This window comes from Oncorhynchus tshawytscha, linkage group LG05 (genome assembly GCF_018296145.1).
Source record: "Oncorhynchus tshawytscha isolate Ot180627B linkage group LG05, Otsh_v2.0, whole genome shotgun sequence".
NCBI lineage: Eukaryota > Metazoa > Chordata > Actinopteri > Salmoniformes > Salmonidae > Oncorhynchus > Oncorhynchus tshawytscha.
Genome location: NC_056433.1, coordinates 28,433,409 through 28,459,249, shown reverse-complemented (window position 1 = coordinate 28,459,249; position 25,841 = coordinate 28,433,409). Strand labels below are relative to the sequence as shown.

The following is a 25,841-nucleotide window of genomic DNA, read 5'->3' as shown; positions in this document are numbered from 1 at the left end:
GGTCACCTAACAATCCCCAGTTTATAAATCGGCTCATTCATCCCCCTCCTCTCCCCTGTAACTATTCCCCAGGTCGTTGCTGCAAATGAGAACGTGTTCTCAGTCAACTTACCTGGTAAAATAACGGATGAATAAATAAATAAAATAAAAATAAAAAAGAACTGCAACACTGCTGGGTTTTTTACGCTCAACAGTTTCCCGTATGTATCAAGAATTGTCCACCACCCAAAGGACATCCAGCCAACTTGACATAACTGTGTGAAGCATTGGAGTCAACATGGGCCAGCATCCCTGTGGAACGCTTTCGACACCTTGTATAGTCCATGCCCAGACAAACTGAGGCTGTTCTGAGGGCAAAAGGGGGTGTGCAACTCAATATTAGGAAGTTGTTCCTAATGTTTGGTATACTCTGTGTATATTTAAATGCAACTACGATGTGAAATTCTCTACTTTTTTCATCCAGCAGGTGTTTAAAAATCACATGAAAATGTGCACAACCTGGCTCTTAAACATTTCTATCATTTCTACAGTTTTTACAGAGAAATGTTCACATATAAACAAGACATTAAATGAAACGTAAATGAAGGGGTTGAGAATGTCAGTAGCTTGAGCCAAGTCATGTCTACGACATATATAAAGGACGTCACGCTGCTTGCTTAGCGAGTACCGCTTCCCCTTGATCGACTCATATCGAGACTTCCAACTCAGGACCTCTGCCCCGCAAACACACGTGACCTCCCTCCTGAAGTGTTCTAACCCGTGGCACTATTGAAAATGACTTTTCCAATGGCGCAAGGAGTGACACTTCAGGTTAAGGAGTGAGTTTTACAGTTCTCCCATTTGCTACACATAGACAGATAATCAAAGGGCGCATCTCAATAGTTTGAAGCCATCCCTACTATAGCCAATGGGTACTTTATGATAGGGAAGGACTATAAAAGCAAACAAGCTTGAGCTATCATTACATTACCAATACCCAGGTGGTACAAATATGGCTGGCATAGAATAAGGCGATGGTACTGTATCAGAATCTCACAAGCCTTTATGGTTGGGACGGTAATGGCCAAGCGTTCCATCTACAGCTTTGTTCAGTCCAGTCATGTTGAAAGGGAATCAAAAGAGTACCAACAAATGGGAGCTAAGGGCTAGGATTCAGTCATTGTCTTTCAACAGGTGGCACCAATCCTACTTCTTCGACTGTTAGTCCCTCTACCGATCAGTGCAAACACAAATTATGCTATCTGATGTAAGACAATGGGGTTTTGTTTGAAACAACCACAGCCTAGGCGCATAATGACTGTATTTCAGAAAGTATTGCATTTAGTAATATGGCCCTGCTTTTTTCCCCACTAGGTTGTATATTGTTTATACCTATCCAATGCTTTCAGATCTACAAGTGCCTGGGGGTTAGGGGTTAGGCATTGTTAAATTGAGGCCTGGGCCTTGGTGCCCCATACATGCCCACTGCCCCACCCTCTGTTGTGGCAAGGGTGTGAACTGTGAAGCCTAGTCAGACTTGGGACTGGTTAGCCAGGGTTTTTGTCCCCCTTCAGTCGGCGGACGAGCTTCTCGCTGCTCCGTCGGATGGAGGCGCGCAGCTTACTGAAGGAGCTGCTTCTCTTCAGGGAGCCACGGTCATCCTACGGGGAGAGAGAGCAAGGGAGGGTTACACACACATGCTCACCCACATGTATGCATGCAACTGCTCATACACATGTATGTATGCACATGCTCACACACCACACGCACATGCTCGTACAGACACAAACACACACACCAGTCGGGGCTGCTGAGGGGAGGACGGCTCAAAATAATGGCTGAAACGGAGCGAATGGAATGGCATCAAACCATGTGTTTGATACCATTCCACTCCAGTCATTACCACGAGCCTGTCCTCCCCAATTACACACACAGGCCCAATTGTCTGTATACATGTACATATACACTCATGCATACTCTGGGTAGGGCTATACAGTCACACTGTAGGCAATCAACTGCAGCACATACTTTTATAGACTAAGCGTTTTCACAGACTGCCCAATGCTGATATTTTTTCCACTAATTGGTCTTTTGACCAATCACATCAGATGTTTTCACATCAGATCTTTTTCGCAGCTGATCAAAAGACCAATTAGTGAAAAACAGATCAGAATTTCGCTGCCTTTGTAAACACAGCCTAAGCAGGACGATCTGGATTTAAACCAAATAGCAAAATTAGAGCAGTTGAAGGGAGAGCAGCTCATAGTAGAGCTGGAATGGAATGAATTAAATTAATGTGTTTGATACCGTTATATTAATTATGTTCCAGCCATTACAATGAGCCCGTCCCCCGATTTTAAAGTGACACAACAAGCCACTGCTCTCTTCACTGACATTTTCGACCTCTCCCTGACTGAGTCTGTAATACCTACACTACAGGTCAAAAGTTTGGGGTCACTTAGAAATATCCTTGTTTTTTAAAGAAAAGCAAAAAAATGTGTCCATTAAATTAACATAAAATTGATCAGCAATACAGTGTAGACATTGTTAATGTTGTAAATGATCATTGTAGCTGGAAACGGCTGATTTTTAATGGAATATCTACATAGGTGTACAGAGGCCCATTATCAGCAACCATCACTCCTGTGTTCCAATGGCACGTTGTGTTAGCTAATCCAAGTTTATAATTTTAAAAGGCTAATTGATCATTAGAAAACCCTTTGTAATTATGTTAGCACAGCTGAAAACTGTTTGGCTGATTAAAGAAGCAATAAAACTGACTTTCTTTAGACTAGTTGAGTATCTAGAGCATCAGCATTTGTGGGTTCGATTACAGGTTAAAAATGGCCAGAAACAAAGAACTTTATTCTGAAACTGGTCAGTCTATTCTTGTTCTGAGAAATGAAGGAGATTCCATGCGAGAAATTGCCAAGGAACTGAAGACCTTGTACAATGCTGTGTACTACTCCCTTCACAGAACAGAGCAAACTGGCCCTAACCAGAATAGGAGTTGGAGGAGTTGGAGGCCCCGGTGTACAACTGAGCAAGAGGACAAGTACATTAGATTGTCTAGTTTGAGAAACAGATGCCTCACAAGTCCTCAACTGGCAGCTTCATTAAATAGTTCCCGAAAAACATCAGTCTCAATGTCAACAGTGAAGAGGCGACTCCGGGATGCTGGACTTCTAGGCAGAGAGGTAGAGCGGTAGAGAATTATGCTCTTCCTCACCCCATTCCATTCCAGACTGCGGCTGACCTCCTCTCCCCCATGTAGGCCACTGTTGTACTTCACTGTGATCACCTCAGAGGTCAGGCTCTCACTACTGCTGCATTGGTGATCCATGGCCATGCTGTTGCTGGAGGCCTCGGCAGCTAGAACACACTGCTTCTGGCTCTATACACACACAGAAGCACACACAGATGAACCCATGATTGCATGAGCGGGCCTAAACTCAAAAGCATGCATACACACAAATGCATAAACACACACACATCTCATGAACACATACAACATGGAAACACACAGCAATACTACTAATTGTGGGAGGATAAACACATCCTGGCCACTCCCTGGCCAGGTATTTCCTAAACCTTCACATTTCATTGGTATTAATAAGTCACTTGCGGGTGAACTCGTTTCCTACTTGTAAGTGGTTACGGTTGTATGTATATGATCATTCCTCACAATCAAATGCCGACCGCATTATCTCCCAAGAGAACTCTCCTCCGTTATTGTCACAGCCGTGTATATCGCCCTATAAGCGGATACCAAGATGGCCATCAAGGAACTTCACTGGACTTTATGCAAATTGGAAACCATATATCCTGATGCTGCATTTATTGTAGCTGGGGATTTTAACAAAGGTTATTTGAGAACAAGGCTACCTAAATTTGATCATATCTATTGCAGTACATGAGCAAGTAACACGCTCGACCATTGCTACTCTAACTTCAGTGATGCATACAAGGCCCTCCCCCACCCTCCTTTTGGCAAATCTAACCATGATTCCATCTTGTTACTCCCCTCCTATAGACAGAAACTAAAACAGGAAACAGGAAGTGCTTAGGTCTATCGAACGCTGGTCTGACCAATTGGAATCCACGCTTCAAGATTGCTTTGGTCACGTGGACTGGGATATGTTCCGGGTAGCCTCAGATAACAGCATTGACGTATATGCTAACTCCTCGAGCGAGTTTATAAGGAAGGGTATAGGAGATGTTGTACCCACTGTGACTATTAAAACCTTCCATAACCAGAAACCGTGGATTGATGGCAGCATTCACGTAAAACTGAAAGCACGTACCACCGCATTTAATCATGGCAAGGCAACACGGAATATGGCCGAATACAAACAGTGTAGTTATTCCCTCCAGATTACAAAAAGAAAACCATCCCCGTCGCGGACATCGATGTCTTGCTTCCAGATAAATTAAACAGCTTCTTTGCATGCTTTGAGGACAATACAGTGCCACCGACGCGAACCGCTACCAAAGACAGGAACAATGGAGGCCAAGGTAACTGAATTAAATGACCATCGCCCTGTCACACTCACTTCTGTCATCATAAAGTGCTTTGAGAGACTAGTCAAGGATCATATCACCTCACCTTAGACCCACTTAAATTTGCCTACCGCCCCAATAGGTCCACAGACGATGCAATCGCCATCACACTACATACTGCCCTATCCCATCTGGACAAGAGGAATACCTATGTAAGATTGCTGTCCATTGAATATAGCTCAGCATTCAACACCATAGTACCCTCCAAACTCATCATTAAGCTTGAGTCCCTGGGTCTTGACCCCACCCTGTGCAACTGGATCCTGGACTTCCTGACGGGCCGCCCCCAGGTGGTGAAGGTAGGAAACAACATCTCCACTCCGCTGGGGCCCAACAAAGGTGCATTTTCAGCCCCCTCCTGTACTCCCTGTTCACCCACGAATGCGTGGCCATCCACGCCTCCAACTCAATCATCAAGTTTGCAGACGACACAACAGTGGTAGGCTTGATTACCAACAACGATGAGACAGGAAGGCAAAATGATCATCAAGGACAATAACCAAGCAAGCCACTGCCTGTTCATCCCGCTTCCATCCAAAAGGCTATGTCAGTACAGGTGCATCAAAGCTGGGACAGAGAGATTGAAAAACAGCTTCTCTCTCAAGGCCATCAGATTGTTAAACAGCCACCGCTAGCAAAGAGAGGCGGCTGCCTACCTACAGACTTGATATCATTGGCCATTTTAATAAATGGAACACTAGTCACTTTAATAATGCCACTTTAAGAATGTTTACATATCTCACATTACTTATCTCATATGTATATACTGTATACTGTATCCTTCACTATCTATTCTTTACTATCTATTGCATCTTAGCCTCTCTGTCACTGCTCATCCATATATTTGATATTTCTATATTCTCATCCCATTCCTTTACTAGATTGTGTGTATTAGGTTTTGTTGTGGAATTTGTTAGATATTAGGTTTTGTTGTGGAATTGTTAGATATTACCTGTTAGATACTGCTGCACTGTCGGATCTAGAAGCAAAAGCATTTTGCTACACTCGCAATAACATCTGCTAACCATGTGTATGTGACCAATAAAATCTGATTTGATTTTTATAGGAATTTCATTATGAACAATACATTCATGTGGACCATACTATAACTGAACACTTGCCTTTTTTTCCCTTCCTAAGAATAAATCTAAACTGTAAAAATAAATCAAACAAATAATAATAAAAGTTAAATAAAACAATTATATTAAGTTAAATAGTATATATATATATTTTTAAATGCAGACCGAACCCACTTGTTTAGGGGTGTGAATGGCCGCCGCCTCCACTGTCTCTGCTGCCTTCAGTTTGCCCTGTCGCCTGTAGAGGGCTCCCAAGTTCCTCAGGGTGTTGGTAATGGTGACACTGCACGGGGTCAAAGGTCAAGGGTTGTGTAAGCCAGGTAATATTCATTAGTGTACACCATAGCAAAACCTTTTGCAACAGAAAACTAAAACAAGTCTTTCTTGTTGGACAATTTCAGGTATTCCTTCCCCGTTTCGGCCTGTTTTCTTTCATTTCATGCCTAATATGACCCTAATAGAGTAGGACGAATTTGCCCAGCCTTAGGCACAGATCTAGGATCAGCTTTCCCGCCCCAAATCCTTACCTTAACCATAGGGAGGGAGAATGAGAAACTGACCATACATCAGTGACTTAAGGGCCAAATTCAGCATACTCAGTCAGAAAACTACTGGGTAGATGGTGAATCTTAAAAAACAATGTTTTACTAGGCAAGTTAGTTAAGAACAAAATCTTGTTTACAATGAAGGTCTACCAAAAGGCAAAAGGCCTCCTGCGGGGACGGGGGCTGGGATTTAAAATTAAAATACTTTTTTTTTTTTTAAATAGGACAAAACACACATCACGACAAGAGACAACACTACATAAAGAGAGACCTAAGACAACAACATGGCAGCAACACATGACAAGACAACATGACAAAAACATGGTAGCAACACAACATGGCAGCAGCACAACATGGTAGCAGCACAAAACAGGGTTTCTTGGGCACAGACAACACAAAGGGCAAGAAGGTAGAGACAAAAATACGATATAGGAACGACTTCTTGGTAAAGTTGTCTCTAGATGCTGATCTTGAGTCAGTTTAGTATTTTCCCCACTAATGGTTAAGGTTGGTATTAGGGGAGGGGAAGCTGATCCGAGAGCTGTACCTAGTGGAAATGTCACCCGGAGCATGGAGATGACTGACCTGTCCACTTTGCGAGTTCTGTCCCAGCTACCTTGATCTCCTATAGACAGGCCTTCTCTCTGTCTGCCCTGAGGAGCACACTTTTAAACATGGTCAACAGGAGAATGGTGAATAATGGCTCAGTTGGTTGGAGCATTGGTTGCTGTGCTGGTTATAGTCCAGTGTGGGCAGATTGTTTACTATGGTTGTAGTAGGTGAAATGAGATTTGATCAAATATGAGGGGCTGAGTTTGCTCACCTGTTCCTCCCTCTCCTCTGCCTGCATCCAGATGGACTTGACCTCCCCTGTATCGACAGACAAATACACAGACAGACAGACAAGTTAACTGGTGTAATGGAAGCAATAGAATAGCCCCCAAAGTGCAAACACACCCATCCAACATGCAGGCTAAGCGAAACACAGCACACCTCAAGGATTTGAAAGTGTTAAAGTACTATTTCAACCCAGGTATGGCTGGGAACTAGAGGCATTTTCCATACTGTTTTCAAAATAAAAACTTGAATGGAAGATGTAAATGATGGGTCCTTACCATTTGTATAGCCACTGGCCTTCTCGTGGGCATGGGTTAGGATCTCTTTGAACAGCACTTCTGCTTGTTTAAACTTCCCCTGCTTTAGGTAACAGGAGGCCTAAGAGAGGAAGGGAGATACAGTGGGGCAAAAAAGTATTTAGTCAGCCACCAATTGTGCAATTTCTCCCACTTAAAAACATGAGAGAGGCCTGTAATTTTCATCATAGGTACACTTCAACTATGACAGACAAAATGAGGAAAAAAAATCCAGAAAATCACATTGTAGGATTTTTATGTTCTTTCAAAATGGAGTTCTAGCCCAGGCACTGTTTGGGACTAGATGCTAGTGTCCCGGTATTTTCCTTTCATCATTCCAGCACACTTCTATCAACTGTGACGGATGCTTAACCAAGCCAGACCATTAAAACTCAGCTCAGTAGTGTGGAAAGGGTACCAGACTCTCACCAGCTTGTTCTTGGTTTTAGCCATGTTGGGGTCGTCGGGGCTAAGCCTGGTCTGGTAGATGTCCAGGGCCCGTTGGTAGTGCTGCTCCACCTCTCCATATTTCCCCTGGTTCTGGCACAGCAAGGCCAGGTTGTTCAGCTGCTTGGCCACGTCAGGATGCTCCTTACCCAGTATCTAAATCAACAGGGATTAGGAGTTTAGGGTAGGATGAGCTATTTAGATAAATGCAGACACACAGGCACACACACAGTTTACATTTACATTTGAGTAATTTAGGAGACACAGACTGACCAGGTGAATCCAGGTGAACGCTATGATCCCTTTATTGATGTAAACTGTTAAATCCATGTTTTATTATTATTTTTACAGACAGACACACACACACACACACACACACACACCTAGTGACCCACCTTCTCCCTAATCTCCAGCGCTCGTTTACACAGTGGCTCGGCGTCTTTGTACCTCCCACTCTTCCCATAAAGCACAGCCAGGTTGTTGAGTGTAGCAGCCACCTGAGAGGAGGGTAGGGGACATTAGACACAGGGTCAGTGACACTCACACAGCCGCTAGGTCAATGACAGCTACAGTGACTAGTAGCTGTCAGCCTTAGGATTGGAAGGGGAAGCAGGTATGGGAGCAACACAACAGTGGGGTCAGGGACAAATACAAAGTTATGGTCATACACACACATAGACACAAAGTGATGGTCATACACTCACCGCCGGGTGGTCCCTGCCAAGGGTCCTCTCCCGTACCGCTAGCGAGTCGTTGAGAAGGTTTGCTGCCTCTTTGCACTTATTCTGGTCCCTGGAAGGAGAGGGGTGGAGGGAGTGGTTACTAGGGTATCGCCACAGCAACCTCAGGGTAAAACCAGGGTTAGGGTTGCCAGATCTTGGCTGTTTACAACAACAACAATGGGACCCATCATGTGAGAAGAGTAACTGACTATTTATCATGTTAAATCCGAATGCTTTCACTGTCAAACATTAGGCTGGGATTGGGCTGCAGAGTTGGTGGATCGTGCTTTGAATGAAATGGTGTGGCTGGCAGGTAGGATTTCCACACTAAATCATACAGACAGAAGAAAAAACAAATATTTGCGCCTGGCAGCTATTCCAAAAAAGGCAGAGCCCATGTCCTTATAAACTTCCTGCATCATATTGTGCTTCAACACTGAAATTTGACACTGCTTCTTTGAAGTTTAGAACCTGCTAGCCCATTGCCATCTGTGGGAAAGCTAGGTGCCCCTTACATGAGGAATACACAAAACTGGATCAATTACTTAGCTCATGTCAGCTGTTGTCTATTCAAAAGTAACATAATCCTAAATCGATGGTACCATAACGTTGACCAATTCGTTTTGGGAAAAATAAGAAAATATTCATATTCATATTTAGTCATATATGACTGGAAGACCATAAGAGCACTCATTGAAGGATACATAACTTCAGTGTAATAAAGACAATAGGCCTATGCTGTCATCACTATGATATGTTTTATGGTCTCTGATCAGATTCTTTCCATTACAAACACTGTTCCCGTCTTACTCTTATCAAACTGGTGGAACAATATCTCATCGGAGAACATAACTGAATATAACGCAGGATCGTTCCTGTGGTCCGTTATCATATTCTCCGGCATCCCGCGGGGCTCACCTGTAGACTAGGGCCAGAATGTTAAGCATGGTGGCCACATCTGGGTGCTCATGTCCGGAGGTCTTCTCCAGGTCCTCCAGGGCCTGTTTGCAGAGAGGCACGGCCACCTCGTAGCGACCCTGCGAGGCGTACTGGATCACCAGGTTGTGGAGCGTACGCAGACGGTCTGGAATCTCGTAGCCACCCTGGTGGGCGGCAGCCATCGCCACATTGCTACTGTGCTGCTGAACTGAAGGGAATATGGAGTCTACCTTATTTAATGACATAGAAACTGTGACCATTATCTCTACCGCTAGTTTACTAGCTAGTAATACTAGCTTGCTAGCTTCTAATACATGCAACAAATAATTTGTGCCACTGACAAAATAATACCACCAACACCATTACAACAATTAGTAATTGTACTATTGTCGTTAGGGGAATAAAATGTATTTTGTTTTTATTTTGTGACTATCATTGCTGTTACTGTTAGTGTTTCACTGTGCCAGAGAATGTTTGAAAGCTACATAGTAGGCCATTCTGATACTGAATACGATTCTAGTTTAGATTACGGTAATAATCCCGGTCTCTAATCCCCTGCCCACCCAGTGCTTACTGCCATGGCCCTGGTTCTCCTCTTCGTCATTGCGGAAGAGGTCATCCAGTGTCTCCTTGCTGGAATCCATCTCTTCCTGGTGAGTAAAGCTAGTGTTGTATTATCACTATCGTTAGCGCACACACAGCTAACAAGAATTGTCCCTAGAACATGAGGTTAAGTTCCCACTCCTGTCTGACTGAGAAGAAAGCCCAACAAAACTTTATGGGAACATATCAGGTGATTCCTGTTCTGGATACATTGACAATGTGGAAGAAAAACGTCCCTGTTCATGTCATCACCCTACAATTTTTTTGGACTGTCCTGGAATGGTTTTACGAGAAAATAAGTTGTTAGAGATGCTAGAATTCTATCTGTAACATTGATTAATTGTTCTGGGAACCAAAAGTTGTTGGCTTGGCATGCATTCACACATTCTGTGGCACTGTTGAACCCATGCTTGTCTCCAAAAGTCTCCTCTTTAGTACCTTGACAGAAACTCTGGCTTCTTCTGTGCCTTCTGTTATAGCATGGATCCCACTGCTGCCACCAAAAACCATTAATCATATTGTCTGACCTGCATTTGAGTATAAAGTTCTCAAACATGATCTAGGAACTGTTGCTGTCTGTAGGGACTTAAATCCCAGTGGCTCCCGAGTAGCGCAGTGGTCTAAGGCACTGCATCTCAGTGAAAGACATGTCACTGCAATCCCTGGTTCAAATCCAGGCTGTATCACATCTGGCTGTGATTGGGAGTCCCAGAGGTGTGTTATCTGGGTTTGGCCTGAGTAGGTTGTCATTGTAAAAAAAAATTCAATGACGGCCTAGGAACAGTGGGTTAACTGCCTGTTCAGGGGCAGAACGACAGATTTGAACTTGCAACCTTCCGGTTACCTGTCCAACGCCCTAACCACTAGGCTACCCTGCCGCCCCAATATACATATTTATTTTTTACAATTCCTGATGGCTAAATGGGGTGGATTATTGCCTGTAAGTTTGTTTTTGATCTGATAAAATGTATTTATGCTTTACTTGAAATCACTTGAAAATCTCTAAATAAACTATGATGAAAAAAAGAGAATCCTAATGTGGTGCTGTGGCGGTGACTATTGACTCACGGGGGACGAAAGGTCATCGCCGTCATCATCATATCGCCGGAGGCAGCTCATGAACTCCAGGTGCTTCCTCTCCTCCTCCAGCTGCGCCACACTCTGCTCGCTCTCCTGCAGCCTCCACTGTGCCCTGGCCAGCTCATCCCGCAGCCACTGGTTCTCCTGGCACAGCTGCCTCACCTGAGCACGCAGCTTCTGCTTCTCCGCCTCCACCATGCTAAGGTGGGCCGACAGTGCCAGCAAGACCTAGGGAAGGGGAGGTAGGAAAATAATTATTGGAAAAGACAATATGGCCGCCAGTCCACCCATCACACTTGCATGGGAATGTCCGTTCTCGTAATTCTATTTCTATGGGGGAAAACCCAGATAGGCCTTTAGCCTGAAACTGCATAGGTTTTTCTTACCATGTCTTGCCTTATGGTTTGTTCAAGACAACTGGGAAATCAGAAAAATAAGAGGTAAAATCATGACGTCAGGGATCTTTAGGTTGGAAAGTCGGAAAGAGGCCCGAGTTCCTGAGTTGAAATTCTGAGTTGGAAGACCGTTCAAAACAATTTTTCCCACTCGTTGCTAGTTTTTCCAGAGTTCCTAGTTGTCTTGAACGCACTGAAGTCGGAAGTCAGAGATTTTTGAGTTCCCAGTTCCCAGTAGTTTTGAATGCTGCATTACTGTGGCTGACATCAAGCAAGTGTCATCTGACCTCCCATGACATGACCTCAACCCTAACTTGATACATACTGACAATACTATGCAAATTGCTCTAAGCTAAAGAAAGCTTACCCCAGCTGCCACAAGCAGTACCCTTAACCTCTGACCTCGGTCAGGTCCATCAGGCAAAACAGAAGTGAAACAGGAAACACAGTGGCTAGCTACAAATTGAAAAACGCGTTCTCCTCCTCACAAATGTTAAGATAGACAAAGAATGAGAAACAGATATTCTTGATCCAAAATCTGAGCGCAGTCCCACATGTGATTTTGACTAAGAGACTGAAACATTAACTTTTTTTAATTTTTAGTTTTGGCATATAATGTACCATAGACATCTGACCTGCACATCACCCACAGGCTGCTACAGCCACAACGTGTTTGTGCATTTTTTATTCCGGCCACATGTATAAACAAAATAATTGAATAAAGAATTTTACTTTTCTACACAAGAGATATCCTACAAATGTCAAGAATGTTTTTGCCCTGCAGACATTTTACATCAGCAGCATCTGTTCTTCATCTGCAAATTGCAATGATTACAATTCAATGTATCTGACCTGCGCTTCGCCCAGCCCAAGCTCTAGGGTGTCCAGCGAGCGGCGGATGGCCCTGGCCTTCTCCTGGGCAGGGCTGGGCTCCTCGTGGTTCTGGCTCCCCTCCACCTCCAGGCAGTGCAGGCTCCCCAGTAGGCCCTCCAGGAGAGAGTGGTGCTCTAGTCTCAGGGCCTCCATCCCCTGGATCACCTGCCTGGTCTGGCCCAGCATCTCCTCCTGAGTTGTCCTACGATCACCCAAGACCCTCTGTGGTGCCACCAAGGCGGGTGCGTTTTCATACATCCTGGGGAGGGATGGAGGGTGGGGAAGAGAGGACATGGCGAAAAAAATAGGGATTAGGTCCTAATTCAATTAAATTAGAAATAGATTGTGTAGAAGAACCCCATTTTCTCTGGGCTTCGAGGGCTGCAGCACTGCTGGTTTTCATCCTTCCCCTCTTATCTGGGACTGATTCTGACCTGGGACACCAGGTGAGTGAAATCTGTGGGAAATCCATGTCAATTCATTAACTACAGATGCAGTATTATATGCACACTGCACAGCATGTTGCACTCACCTGGGTAACAATCTGTGAGAGAAAGGCAGACACAAAATCATTTAATTTCCTGGTGATGATGAGGATGTGTGGCATTTGTTATTTCTTTGTAATGCAGTCAATTATTTTTCCCAATGTCATTTGGACCCAGGAGAGTGCAGCATTCTGTGCTGATGTTGTGCTGATACCCCTGATGTAAAACAGTTGGCTGTTAGTGCTGTACATGATCAATCCAGGAAGCTCTGTTATCACACACCAAGTGTAATGTAAGATGATCAGAGTTCATTTTGGCAGTAGTTATTCTACTGTCTTCTTTATTTTCCCCTTGTGTTGTCAATCAATAAAATGGTATTCTCTTTGCTGCGAGAACACACAAATGAATCATAAACGTGTTAACAAGAGCAGGGTATTTAGTTTAACTTGAAAACAGCAGTATATTTTGTTAAACCTACCTTAAATTGAGAATTGGGAGACAGAGAGACGCTGATCCTAATCCTGTGTTGATGTGAGGCACTGTAAGTACAATGAAGTAGTGTGATGAAAGATTTGTCCACAGCTTAGCCACACCCTATGAGTAAGACAACAAACTAAAATGGCACTAACACACACCCAATTAAATACAGTATTTGGATCGGCAATGAAACATTGTGCATATACTAATACAACACACACACACACACACACACACACACACAAGCACTCTCTGTCTCTCTCTCTCAAACGTAGAGCCATGGACTCTCACTCACAAACTCCCACAGAGTCCCAAACTCATCATCTCAAGCTCACCCCGGTCTCGTTCGCAGCTAAAATGAGATATTCCCATAGTACCCTGACCCCCTGCAGAGGGGTCGCTGGCTAACCCCAAGGAATGCTTTAGTGAATGGGCACCGTGGACGGGCCACAACAATGGCCTGACCCACTCATTATACAACCCCTCCCAGTATGATTTGGGGGCAGAGGTTTGAGTCCATCATAATAGGGGGAGGGGGGTTGTGTGGAGACAGAGAAGGGTGCTGCTACAGACATTTCATAAGAGGAGGGATGTGCAGTCTGCAAATGAAATGTTGTCCTATTTGATTACCGTGGATGGAATATATTGTTATTCATTGTCCTATAAGATCAGTGGAATATAGTGAAAGGAATACCTGAGACATTATTGATTAATATACACCCTGTATAATTTATGGGACCAATGGAATTAAATATGAGATAACACATATTGAAGCCAATCCATACACATCATAAAAAAATGAATATCCTCATGTGGCTAACTGTGATATAAATACACATAGAGCCATCATAATTTATAGATGTGACATCCCACAACCACAGTATGTATCCTGGTTCTGCTCTGTGCCAGAATGTTAGCAGAAGTCCATTGTAAGAGTCATGGTGGCTAATAGATAACATTGTCTTCTCTGTTTCTAGGCTATAGCCCATTAGTCACCAAAACAAAGAGTTCCATGCCAACTGTTACTAGGACAGCTGGACACCGCCTCTTGAATGAGTGGGAGTGCTCCTGGGCTTGAGGCACAGTGGAGGGCACAAACTACCTACCGTGTGACGTTCAAGGCAACTAACTGCCTTCGAGAGAAAAGCTCTGTGCATACTCAGGCTGTACAACTGATGTACAACGCATTTGACAGAATGGTTGGTTGCGATATAACGGATACAGTATGTTAGTTACACAACATAACGTTTGTCACTCTTGAATTTAGGCACGAGAATAGCATGCTATTCACCCGCTATTCGTTTTGAGTGAAGATGGAATAAATGTAGGCGTGGCGGAGCAGTGTCTACAGAATAAAGTCTAGCGAACAAACCCGTTCCAAGTGGAAAAATAATCTACTTCCGATAGAAATTACACCATTCTCCATGCACTGTCGTTTACAAGTTGATAAGAGCTAGGTAATAAATGAGTAATCCGTTTGGATAAGGGAATGCGAAACCAGTCATATGGCAGCAAACTGAAGCAGTAAAGTTTATGAAATCCTGTACCATTATGCAGAATTTAAATTGTATGGCCTTTTAACTTTCAGGGATGGGCATTCTCGAATGTCTTCATTATAGGCTACCCTGACTTTCTCTGTCTCCTATTTATATAATGTTAAATATCATTATTGACAATCAGTAGGCCTAATAACCAAACAAATTAAAATGCCAATTTACTGTTAGTTCCCTTCAGTTGGCCTACATTATTATTTCATATACCTTCATTTGCTTCCTCTGTAAACGACGGCATGGCCATGTGCTTGTTGCTGAGGATCATTAGTAACAGTTGATAACATATATATTTTAAAAAATGTAGGCTGATTAAATCGTAATGGAGTGGAGCGCAGACCAAGCCGTAACAGTTTGAAACCGACCTATGGCGCAATACTAGGTCGCGTCATCAGACAGTTTCATGGATAGTGCAGGCAATAGACCGGGGAATAGGCTACTATTGTACACTATTCCCCTTATTATAATTATATGTACAATAATCTTCCAACCTTAACATGGGTTGAAGAACTGAAAGTGTAAATTTCTTTCATGAGTAAAGGCTCTCGAAACAATTTGTTTTAATGATTCATAAATACCTTACTAAACCTAAATAATCTACATAATTTTTTCTCTACCAATTGATACTGAAACAGAGACGAATATGCATATATTTCGACGGTTTTCTTAAATTGATCACTATTATTCTGAACCTGTACTCTCAATATATTCTAGCGCGTCGACAAAATTCAAACTAAAAGGTGATACCGCATTAAAAGGGATGGTTTAAGGTAAATATACTGAAAACCCCATTGAATTAAAAATCATTTGGCCAGGAAGTGGGAGGGTTTTCAGCGGTTGAATGAAATGTATTCAGAACGCGCAAGGTAGCCACACCTGCAGAGCCAAATAAGGTAAGTCTGAATACCAAATACTGAGAAGTGCGTAGGAAAGGCATAAATTCTTAAATCGGGATCGGTGCCTTATACATTTCATACGAGCTACAAAATATTTTAAAACTGGAGGAGAGAGTGTCGCTGCCTGAGTTTAAAGCTCTGATAGAAGAAAATGTAATTGACCATTGTAATTGTATTTAATGTATTATATTGTGCTCTTGTGTTATGTGTACACGCTGACTACTTCCTGCTGACATCTCGCCAGGCGATCCTCAAAATCTCAAGGGTTGGTTAAATAAAGGTTAAATAAAACATATACATATGCCCATCAGGGGCACACTCAGTGTCTTGTCTCACATCTTTATACTGGTTTCATTCTGTAAGCCTCGAATGAACAATGAAGGTCAATTGTTTATATTAATTTGCTCATTTGGTGAAACAGCACAAATATAATTTAGGTTAGTACAATCATAGTGTGGCACTTAGATCACTGCTATGTGTTGGCCTAAAGACAGTTATTTGACTCATACAAAAGGGTACACCAATTGTCTTTGAGGTGGTTGAATGAATGGAGTGACAGGGATTTAATCAGACCTGCTACATTGGTAAACACAAAGATTCACCAACCTCGTTTAGAGGAGATAGCTATCCCACAAATGATTCCTTATTCACTGTGCACTTTTTGGTAACCTTGTTCAATATTGAACCAAAGATTCTGATTTCTGGTTCTCAACCCACTCTTTCTCCCCAATGGTACAGAATAAATGGAACTCACAAGTAGATGCATGCATTACACAGGAAGTCACAGCAAGTTATTATGAAAAGTCATGTGAACATATTTTTTGATGTTGGGGAGAGGGTTCATTTTACTACTGTCAAACAAATTATATTTTATGTCCAGGTTCCAACGTGAATAATATAAACTGTACACAGGTGCCTTGACACCTTACCTAACCAATAATGTTCCTAACTCAATGAACATGAAATGAAAACAGTGGTGAAAGAGATCTTTACCACTGTTGTTCACTGTAAGCATCTCCTAAAAAGGTACTTCTGCCAGGAAGCTACTGGAATGTAGAGAAGAGCTCTGCAATCCTGTTCCTGGAGAGATGCCGTATAGTAGGTTCACTCCAACCCCAATCTAGCTCACCTGATTCTAATAATTAGCTAGTTGATAAGCTTGAACCAGGTAAGTATAACTGGGGTTGGAGTGAAAACATACAGGAGGGTAGCTCTCAGTAACAGGTTTGTGAATCCCTGATGTTGGCTATGTGCTGTACACTGTATAGTCGATTTGAAATGTTAATTAAATACTTGTAATATAAATGGTGGCAAATAGAAAGACATATTTTGGCTTTCATCTTTGCATATAAAACAGGGATGAAGTGAATTGAATAATACTTGGTTATTTGAATAGATCTATATGTATCTTTCTATTTGTATATTATTGTCAGTATATTATTTCCTGTATCAGATATTGATACTTTTAAAATATGGTAATACTTTATCCAGGTATAATGGTTTATAACTTGTTATACAGTTGAAGTCAGAGGTTTACATACACCTTAGCCAAATACATTTAAACTCAGTTTTTCCACAATTCTTGACATTTAATCCGAGTAAAAATTCCCTGTCTTAGGTCAGTTAGGATCACCACTTTATTTTAAGAATTTGAAATGTCAGAATAATACTAGAGAGAATGATTTATTTAAGCTTTTATGTCTTTCATCACATTCCCAGTGGGTTAGAAGTTTGCATACACTTAATTAGTATTTGGTAGTATTGCCTTTAAATTGTTTAACTTGGGTCAAACTTTCAGGTAGCCTTCCACAAGCTTCACACAATAAGTTGGGTGAATTTTGGCCCATTGGTCTTGAAAAGAGCTGGTGAAACTGAGTCAGGTTTGTAGGCCTCCTTGCTCGCACACGCCTTTTCAGTTCTGCCCACACATTTTCTATAGGATTGAGGTCAGGGCTTTGTGATGGCCACTCCAATACCTTGACTTTGTTGTCCTTAAGCCATTTTGCCACAACTTCGGAAGTATGCTTGGGGTCAATGTCCATTTGGAAGACCCATTTGCAACCACGCTTTAACTTCCTAACTGATGTCTTGAGATGTTTCTTCAATATATCCACATCATTTTTCATTCTCATGATGCCATCTATTTTGTGAAGTGCACCAGTCCCTCCTCTAGCAAAAAGCACCCCCACAACATGATGCTGCCACCCCCGTCCTTCACGGTTGGGATGGTATTCTTCGGGTTGCAAGCCTACCCATTTTTCCTCCAAACATAACGATGGTCATTATGGCCAAACAGTTCTATTTTTGTTTCATCAGACCAGAGGGCATTTCTCCAAAAAGTACGATCTTTGTCCCTATGTGCAGTTGCAAACTGTAGTCTGGCTTTTTTTATGGCGGTTTTGGAGCAGTGGCTTCTTCCTTGCTGAGTGGCCTTTCAGGTTATGTCGATATAGATCTCGTTTTACTGTGGATATAGATACTTTTGTACCGGTTTCCTCCAGCATCTTCACAAGGTCCTTTGCTGTTGCTCTGGGATTGATTTGCACTTTTTGCACCAAAGTACGTTCATCTCTAGGAGATAGAACGCATCTCCTTCCGGAGTGGTATGACGGCTGCGTGGTCCCATGGTGTTTATACTTGCGTACTATCGATTGTGCAGATGAACATGGTACCTTCAGGTGTTTGGAAATTGCTCCCAAAGATTAACCAGACTTGTAGAGGTCTACAATTTTTTTCTGAGGTCTTGGCTGATTAATTTTGATGTTCCCATGATTTCAAGCAAAGAGTCACTGAGTTTGAAGGTAGGCCTTGAAATACATCCACAGGTACACCTCTAATTGACTCAAATGATGTCAATTAGCCTATCAGAGGCTTCTAAAACCATAACATAATTTTCTGGAATTTTCCAAGCTGTTTAAAGGCACAGTCAACTTAGTGTATGTAAACTTCTGACCCATTGGAATTGTGATGCAATGAACTATAAGTGAAATAATCTGTCTGTAAACAATTGTTGGAAAAATTACTTGTGTCATGCACAAAGTAGATGTCCAAACCGACTTGCCAAAACTAAAGTTTGTTATCAAGAAATGTGTGGAGTGGTTGAAAAACGAGTTTAATGACTCCAATCTAAGTGTATGTAAACGTCCGACGTCAACTGCAATGTTTTATAACAAGGCTTGCGTTGTGTCTCACTATGAATACATTTCTCAACCAAACTGGCTGTTATTTAGCAGATCATTGAGATGATTACAAATCATTATAAAGTGGTCATAATATGTTGCTCCTGACAAGTAGGCCTTTTAATGCATTATACCTGAATGCTTACTGAAAATGTCATTTTATTTCTAGGGAATTTCATGCACATCATAAAATAATGAGCAGACGAACGTCTAGCTTCATCGAGACCACTACAAACTGTATAGGCGCAAACACATTCACATAACGACGTGTTACAGGTACGCCAAAGTAGCCTACATTCACTTACCTCCAAATGTGGAGTGGATTCCTTTCGACTAAAGACACTGAGTATCGTCGGTATTGTCTCTTTGACATCGCTTTAGTGCTGTGGAAAACATCCAATCGATAGCGTATATCGTCCGGCAAAACTCCGGCTACGTGCTCAAATTTGCCCTGGATTCAAAGTGCACACAAACTCAGCCCCCCTTGATCTCCTGAATATACGACAACATACTTTTATATTAGCCTCTCATCTCCCTCCTTAAACTGTACAAGTTAGTTTTAATGAATCACTTTTTCTTAACATTATGTATATATGTTTATCAAATCAAATCTTATTCAGTATATCCTAATCAATAAGAGATCCACATATGTCTGCGTAACATCTGCACAGATGAAACAGTATACAAACTCTAACAGACATTATTCAGAACTTGTATGCAAAGTTAGCCAAGTTAATGTTACTGTGCTGTGTATGATACATGTGTGATTTTTATTGAGCTGCCCTCTTGGCCAGATCTCACTCATAAAAGAGGTTTTCTGACCTCAATGGGACTTCCTGGATAAAAAAATATATATAAATATATATTTTTTAAATGCAGTCCTTGTTATTCCATATCACATTCAAGTAGATTAAAAAAGAGCAATGTTCCATCTGCCTATTTGCTGTTCATTGTTGCATTAAACATGAATTGTCCCTGTGGCATAATCTTGTGGATGATAGAAGTATCTGTGTTCCTTATGGAGATTCCTTCTTCACTCAAAGCTCCACTCCTCAAACACCTGCATTAAAAAAACTCAGGAAATACAGCACTCACCTGATCTGTACAGGGTAAAGTACATCACAGCACAGTAAAACACAGTTGACTCACTCTGTTCTCTCAGAACTCCATGCTATTGTATGTCTTACACTGCAATGATCCTCCAATCATACACAGGTAATACAGAGTCAAGAAAGTCTTATTACAGGAAGTAAAACTCATTGCAGCACTAACATTTAGCTCTGTTCTACTGGTGTCTATTTGACCGATGTTTTCAACAAAGGACCTATGTACTGTATAAACACAGTGTACAAAACATTAGGAACACCTTCCTAATATTGAGTTGCACCACTTTTGCCCTCAGAACAGCTTTAATTCGTCAGGACATGACTCTACAAGGTGTCGAAAGGGTTCCACAAGGATGCTGGCCCATGTTGACTCCAATGCTTCCCACAGTTGTGTCAGGTTGGCCATTCTTGATACACACATTGAGTGTGAAAAACCAAGCAGTGTTGCAGTTTTTGACACACTCAAACCTCTGCCTATAGCACCTACTACCATACCCTGTTCAAAAGGCACTTAAATATTTTGTCTTGCCCATTCACCCTCTGAATGGCACACATACACGATCCATGTCTCAATTATCTCAAGGTTTAAAATATTCTTTAACCTGTCTCCTACCCTTCATCTACACGGATTCAAATGGATTTAACAGGTGACATCAATAAGGGATAATAGCTTTCACCTGGTCAGTCTATGTCATGGATAGAGCAGGTGTTCCTAATGTTTTATACACTCAGTGTATATATGATAGGTGCAGTGAAATGTGTTGTTTTACAGGGTCAGCCATAGTAGTATGGTGCAAATTAGGGTTAAGTGCCTTGATCAAGGGCACATGGACAGATTTTTTTTCACCTTGTCAGCTCAGGTATTCAAACCAGCAACCTTTCGGTTACTGGCCCAGCGCACTAACCACTAGGCTACCTGACACCAGACCTATGACTCATTAATGTCTACATTTCAGTGTAGTTACTGGAGGAGAAATCACTAAAACTGTCAATATAGCTCTGCTACTAAACAAGGGTAAGTGTTTAAAAGTAACCTCCTTTCTTAGGGCATTACTGACACAAGAGGCGAGTGTGACTGAGTGAGAAAATGGCTTCCAGACTGTTTCTCCCAGAGGATCTCTCCTGTCCTGTGTGCTGTGACATCTTCAAGGATCCTGTCCTCCTGTCATGTAGACACAGCTTCTGTAAAATCTGTCTGCAGGAATACTGGAAAGGGAATGAGTGTAAGGAGTGTCCAGTTTACAGGAGTGGATCATCAAGACACGAACATCCATGTAACTAGGTTTAAAAAAAAACCTCCCTCTTACAGGAGGGAGGTCAGAGAGATTCAGAAGAGTTGCGCGACAGTCTGCACAGTAAGAAACTCAACCCACTGGTCACACAATGGTTGAATCAACATTGTTTCCACATCCTTTCAATGAAATTACATTGAACCAACATGGAATAGACGTTGCCCTCTTGGCCAGATCTCACTCAAAAGACATCTGTGCCCAGTGGGAAGCTCTTCTGTCTGGAGGATAAACAGCCTGTCTGTTTTGTGTGTCAGACTTCCAGAAAACACACAAACCACAAGTTCTATTCCATAGATGAAGCTGCACAGGATAAGAAGGTAATAAGCAAACTACAAATATGGGACTCAGGTCCTCAAGGGTCATTATGTATTCTGGCCTTTGCCTTTTTATCAGAGCAGGCTAATCATGTTTGTGGACTTGTTTTCTATAGCCTTTTAAACAACATTAATAAATCAATTGGAGAAATCAGAAATTAGAATCCTTCAGTCTATTGACGCACCCGTGCGTCAATCTAAGTAACACAAAAAAAAACATCAATCTGTCAGTTTAAGCTAGAGCTATTTTGCATGGGCTGCATCTCAATCTACTGCATCTGGCTACGGGGGCCTTCCGCATCTGCGGTGGAAGATGGTTGAGCTACAGCTGTTTGTCAGACCATGAGACATCCCGAAAATCAGTTCTCTCACGAAAACGTCTGTAGCGTCTATTAATTTGGCTACTATTATGACCACTCTATGGAAAGGGGAGACTCACGAACACGGGACTTGTCTGAAGGTAAAAAATATTTCCTGAGCTTTCTTATATCTTCTAGACATAGGACAGACACTTCAAAACATTCATTTATTATCCATTTTTTTATTCTCTTTTACCATTTATGGATGTGTATTCAATGCATTTGAGGTATTAGTAGTAAAGTCCAAATTCAATATTTGATCAAATCATTTTTTCTATTTATCTTTTTCATACCTAAAAGGGGTCCTAAAATGTAAACTCAAATAGCTAAGTGATCCATGGTATGACCATCTTAGACTTTTAAAGGTTGTAAGCGCTGTGAAGATAATTGTGCACCCCTGAGATATGACACTGACTAATTCAATCTTTTGGTAAAGAAAGGTTTTATTTCAGGCTAAACTCAAGACTGGACTTTGGACCTCAGAGGAAAAGCTGGAAGTCTCTACTTTGACAAATAAATCATTTTATTCAGTCCTTCCTTGCCTGGGTAATTCATTTTTAAGCTTAATACAGATTTAATAGATTATCAATATAGTATATAGATATGTACATTTTGGGTCTGACTCTCTGAGAAATTAGGCTTAACTGTGCTGTTCCACTGTTACAAATACAGGTAACTGCCAAAATAATGCACCTTAATAGGGCAATGGGCCACCACGAGCCAGAACCGCTTCAATGCACCTTGGCATAGATTCTACAATCTGTCCGGAACTCTATTGGATACCCTTCTTCAACAAGAAATTCCATAATTTGGTGTTTTGTTGATGGTGGTGACACTGGCCGTGTCCAAATACCCATAATAGTGTACAATGTACTTAAACTGAATCATATGTACTCCTCTTCGCATACTATTTATGATGTAAGGTTTAAATCAAATCAAATTTTATTTGTCACATACACATGGTTAGCAGATGTTAATGCGAGTGTTGCGAAATGCTTGTGCTTCTAGTTCCGACAATGCAGTAATAACGAACAATTCCAAAAAAACTACTGTCTTATACACAGTGTAAGGGGATAAAGAATATGTACATAAGGGTATATGAATGAGTGATGGTACAGAGCAGCATAGGCAAGATACAGTAGATGATATCGAGTACAGTATATACATATGAGATGAGTATGTAAACCAAGTGGCATAGTTAAAGTGGCTAGTGATACATGTATTACATAAGGATGCAGTCGATGATATAGAGTACAGTACCTACGTATGCATATGAGATGAATAATGTAGGGTAAGTAACATTATATAAGGTAGCATTGTTTAAAGTGGCTAGTGATATATTTACATCATTTCCCATCAATTCCCATTATTAAAGTGGCTGGAGTAGAGTCAGTGTCATTGACAGTGTGTTGGCAGTAGCCACTCAATGTTAGTGGTGGCTGTTTAACAGTCTGATGGCCTTGAGATAGAAGCTGTTTTTCAGTCTCTCGGTCCCAGCTTTGATGCACCTGTACAGACCTCGCCTTCTGGATGACAGCGGGGTGAACAGGCAGTGGCTCGGGTGGTTGATGTCCTTGATGATCTTTATGGCCTTCCTGTAGCATCGGGTGGTGTAGGTGTCCTGGAGGGCAGGTAGTTTGCCCCCGGTGATGCGTTGTGCAGACCTCACTACCCTCTGGAGAGCCTTACGGTTGAGGGCGGTGCAGTTGCCATACCAGGCGGTGATACAGCCCGCCAGGATGCTCTCGATTGTGCATCTGTAGAAGTTTGTGAGTGCTTTTGGTGACAAGCCGAATTTCTTCAGCCTCCTTTTTTTCTCCAAATCAAATCAAATCAAATCCTGAGGTTGAAGAGGCTGCTGCGCCTTCCTCACGATGCTGTCTGTGTGAGTGGACCAATTCAGTTTGTCTGTGATGTGTATGCCGAGGAACTTAAAACTTGCTACCCTCTCCACTACTGTTCCATCGATGTGGATGGGGGTGTTCCCACTGCTGTTTCCTGAAGTCCACAATCATCTCCTTAGTTTTGTTGACGTTGAGTGTGAGGTTATTTTCCTGACACCACACTCCGAGGGCCCTCACCTCCTCCCTGTAGGCCGTCTCGTCGTTGTTGGTAATCAAGCCTACCACTGTTGTGTCGTCCGCAAACTTGATGATTGAGTTGGAGGCGTGCGTGGCCACGCAGTCGTGGGTGAACAGGGAGTACAGGAGAGGGCTCAGAACGCACCCTTGTGGGGCCCCAGTGTTGAGGATCAGCGGGGGTGGAGATGTTGTTGCCTACCCTCACCACCTGGGGGCGGCCCGTCAGGAAGTCCAGTACCCAGTTGCACAGGGCGGGGTCGAGACCCAGGGTCTCGAGCTTGATGACGAGCTTGGAGGGTACTATGGTGTTAAATGCCGAGCTGTAGTCGATGAACAGCATTCTCACATAGGTATTCCTCTTGTCCAGATGGGTTAGGGCAGTGTGCAGTGTGGTTGAGATTGCATCGTCTGTGGACCTATTTGGGCGGTAAGCAAATTGGAGCGGGTCTAGGGTGTCAGGTAGGGTGGAGGTGATATGGTCCTTGACTAGTCTCTCAAAGCACTTCATGATGACGGATGTGAGTGCTGGGGCGGTAGTCGTTTAGCTCAGTTACCTTAGCTTTCTTGGGAACAGGAACAATGGTGGCCCTCTTGAAGCATGTGGGAACAGCAGACTGGTATAGGGATTGATTGAATATGGCCGTAAACACACCGGCCAGCTGGTCTGCGCATGCTCTGAGGGCGCGGCTGGGGATGCCGTCTGGGCCTGCAGCCTTGCGAGGGTTAACACGTTTAAATGTCTTACTCACTTCGGCTGCAGTGAAGGAGAGACCGCATGTATTCGTTTAGTAAAAAGTATGCCGTTTGCCACGGGCGTAGTGTACTACTTTGCTATTGGATTGGGACAGGGAGCTGTTATTCTCTGATCCTGATAATACTGAGGACAAAAGGAGGCAGATAACCTAGTGGTTAGAGCGTTGGGCCAGTAACCGAAAGGTAGCTGGATCAAATCCCCGAGCTGACAAGGTAAACTGTTGTTCTTCTCCACTGTTCCTGTAAATAAGAATTTGTTCTTAACTGACTTGCCTAATTAAATAAAAGGTGAAAGAAAATAATAAAAATATCAATATTAGGAGGGTGTTCATAATGTTTTGTACACTCAATGAATGTATAAGAAGGGAACAGCAGTAAGAGCTGTTAGCAACTGCCAAAATAATGGAAACACTTGAGTAAATGAGGGATACAAAGTATATTGAAAGTAGGTGCTTCCACACAGTTGTGGTTCCTCAGTTAATTAAGCAATAAAACAGCTCAAGGTTTGGGTCATGTATAAAAATGCCAGGCAGGACATTATTTTGGCTACCATGGTTATGCCCCCATAGGATGACAGTGCCCCCACCCACAGGGCACATGAGTGGTCACTGAATGGTTTGATGATTATAAACTAATGTACACCATATGTCATGGCCATCTCCGTCACCAGATCTCAACCCAATTGAACACTTAAGGGAGATTCTGGAGCGGTGCCTTCGACAGCGGCTGTGCTCCAAATACTCATACTAGCATCCTAAATAGTAGCCTTTTGAGTATACGAACAATAGCATGTGACATTTAAAAAAGTAGTATGCTTTCAAAGCCAGGATGACATACTAATTTCGGCTTCTCATGTAGTATGAATGAATTGTAAACTTTTCGGGAGTTTCTCTCACCCACACACACAACATTTATTCATACCAGATAGGTCTTTGGAATTTGATAGCTCTCTGAAGGTAAACAAAAAAACATATTGAAGATGGCTAAGACAACG

The 25,841-nt window shown here is 42.4% G+C and overlaps 1 protein-coding gene across 2 annotated transcripts; it reads right to left on the bottom strand.

Annotated features, from left to right (window-relative positions):
* Window positions 1-499: 499 nt before the first annotated feature.
* LOC112250434 (kinesin light chain 1) lies at window positions 500-19,656 on the bottom strand. 2 transcript variants are annotated; one of them, XM_024420573.2, is made up of 15 exons: window positions 19,248-19,656; window positions 13,319-13,379; window positions 12,335-12,614; window positions 11,076-11,315; window positions 9,979-10,054; window positions 9,384-9,612; window positions 8,448-8,535; window positions 8,139-8,240; window positions 7,726-7,899; window positions 7,279-7,378; window positions 6,987-7,033; window positions 6,749-6,828; window positions 5,793-5,901; window positions 3,209-3,373; window positions 500-1,640 (listed from the first exon to the last, which is right to left on the bottom strand). In XM_024420573.2, exons 3-15 carry the CDS (start codon window positions 12,611-12,613, stop codon window positions 1,527-1,529), a joined length of 1,803 nt encoding a protein of 600 aa, XP_024276341.1. In that variant the 5' UTR covers window position 12,614; window positions 13,319-13,379; window positions 19,248-19,656; the 3' UTR covers window positions 500-1,526. The 2 variants fall into 2 exon arrangements, with proteins under 2 accessions (XP_024276341.1, XP_024276342.1); XM_024420574.2 differs by having other exon boundaries at window positions 6,749-6,816; window positions 19,248-19,655.
* Between the last annotated feature and the right edge of the window lie 6,185 nt (window positions 19,657-25,841).

Excerpts from the sequence above, each read along its gene's own strand:
- LOC112250434 (XM_024420573.2), bottom strand. The coding sequence starts at position 12,613 with ATGTATGAAAACGCACCCGCCTTGGTGGCACCACAGAGGGTCTTGGGT. Across the intron at positions 8,536-9,383 it reads ATTCTGGCCCTAGTCTACAG|GGACCAGAATAAGTGCAAAG; the intron begins GTGAGCCCCGCG and ends CTCTCCTTCCAG. Across the intron at positions 6,829-6,986 it reads CAGAGGAGAGGGAGGAACAG|TGTGCTCCTCAGGGCAGACA; the intron begins GTGAGCAAACTC and ends CATGTTTAAAAG.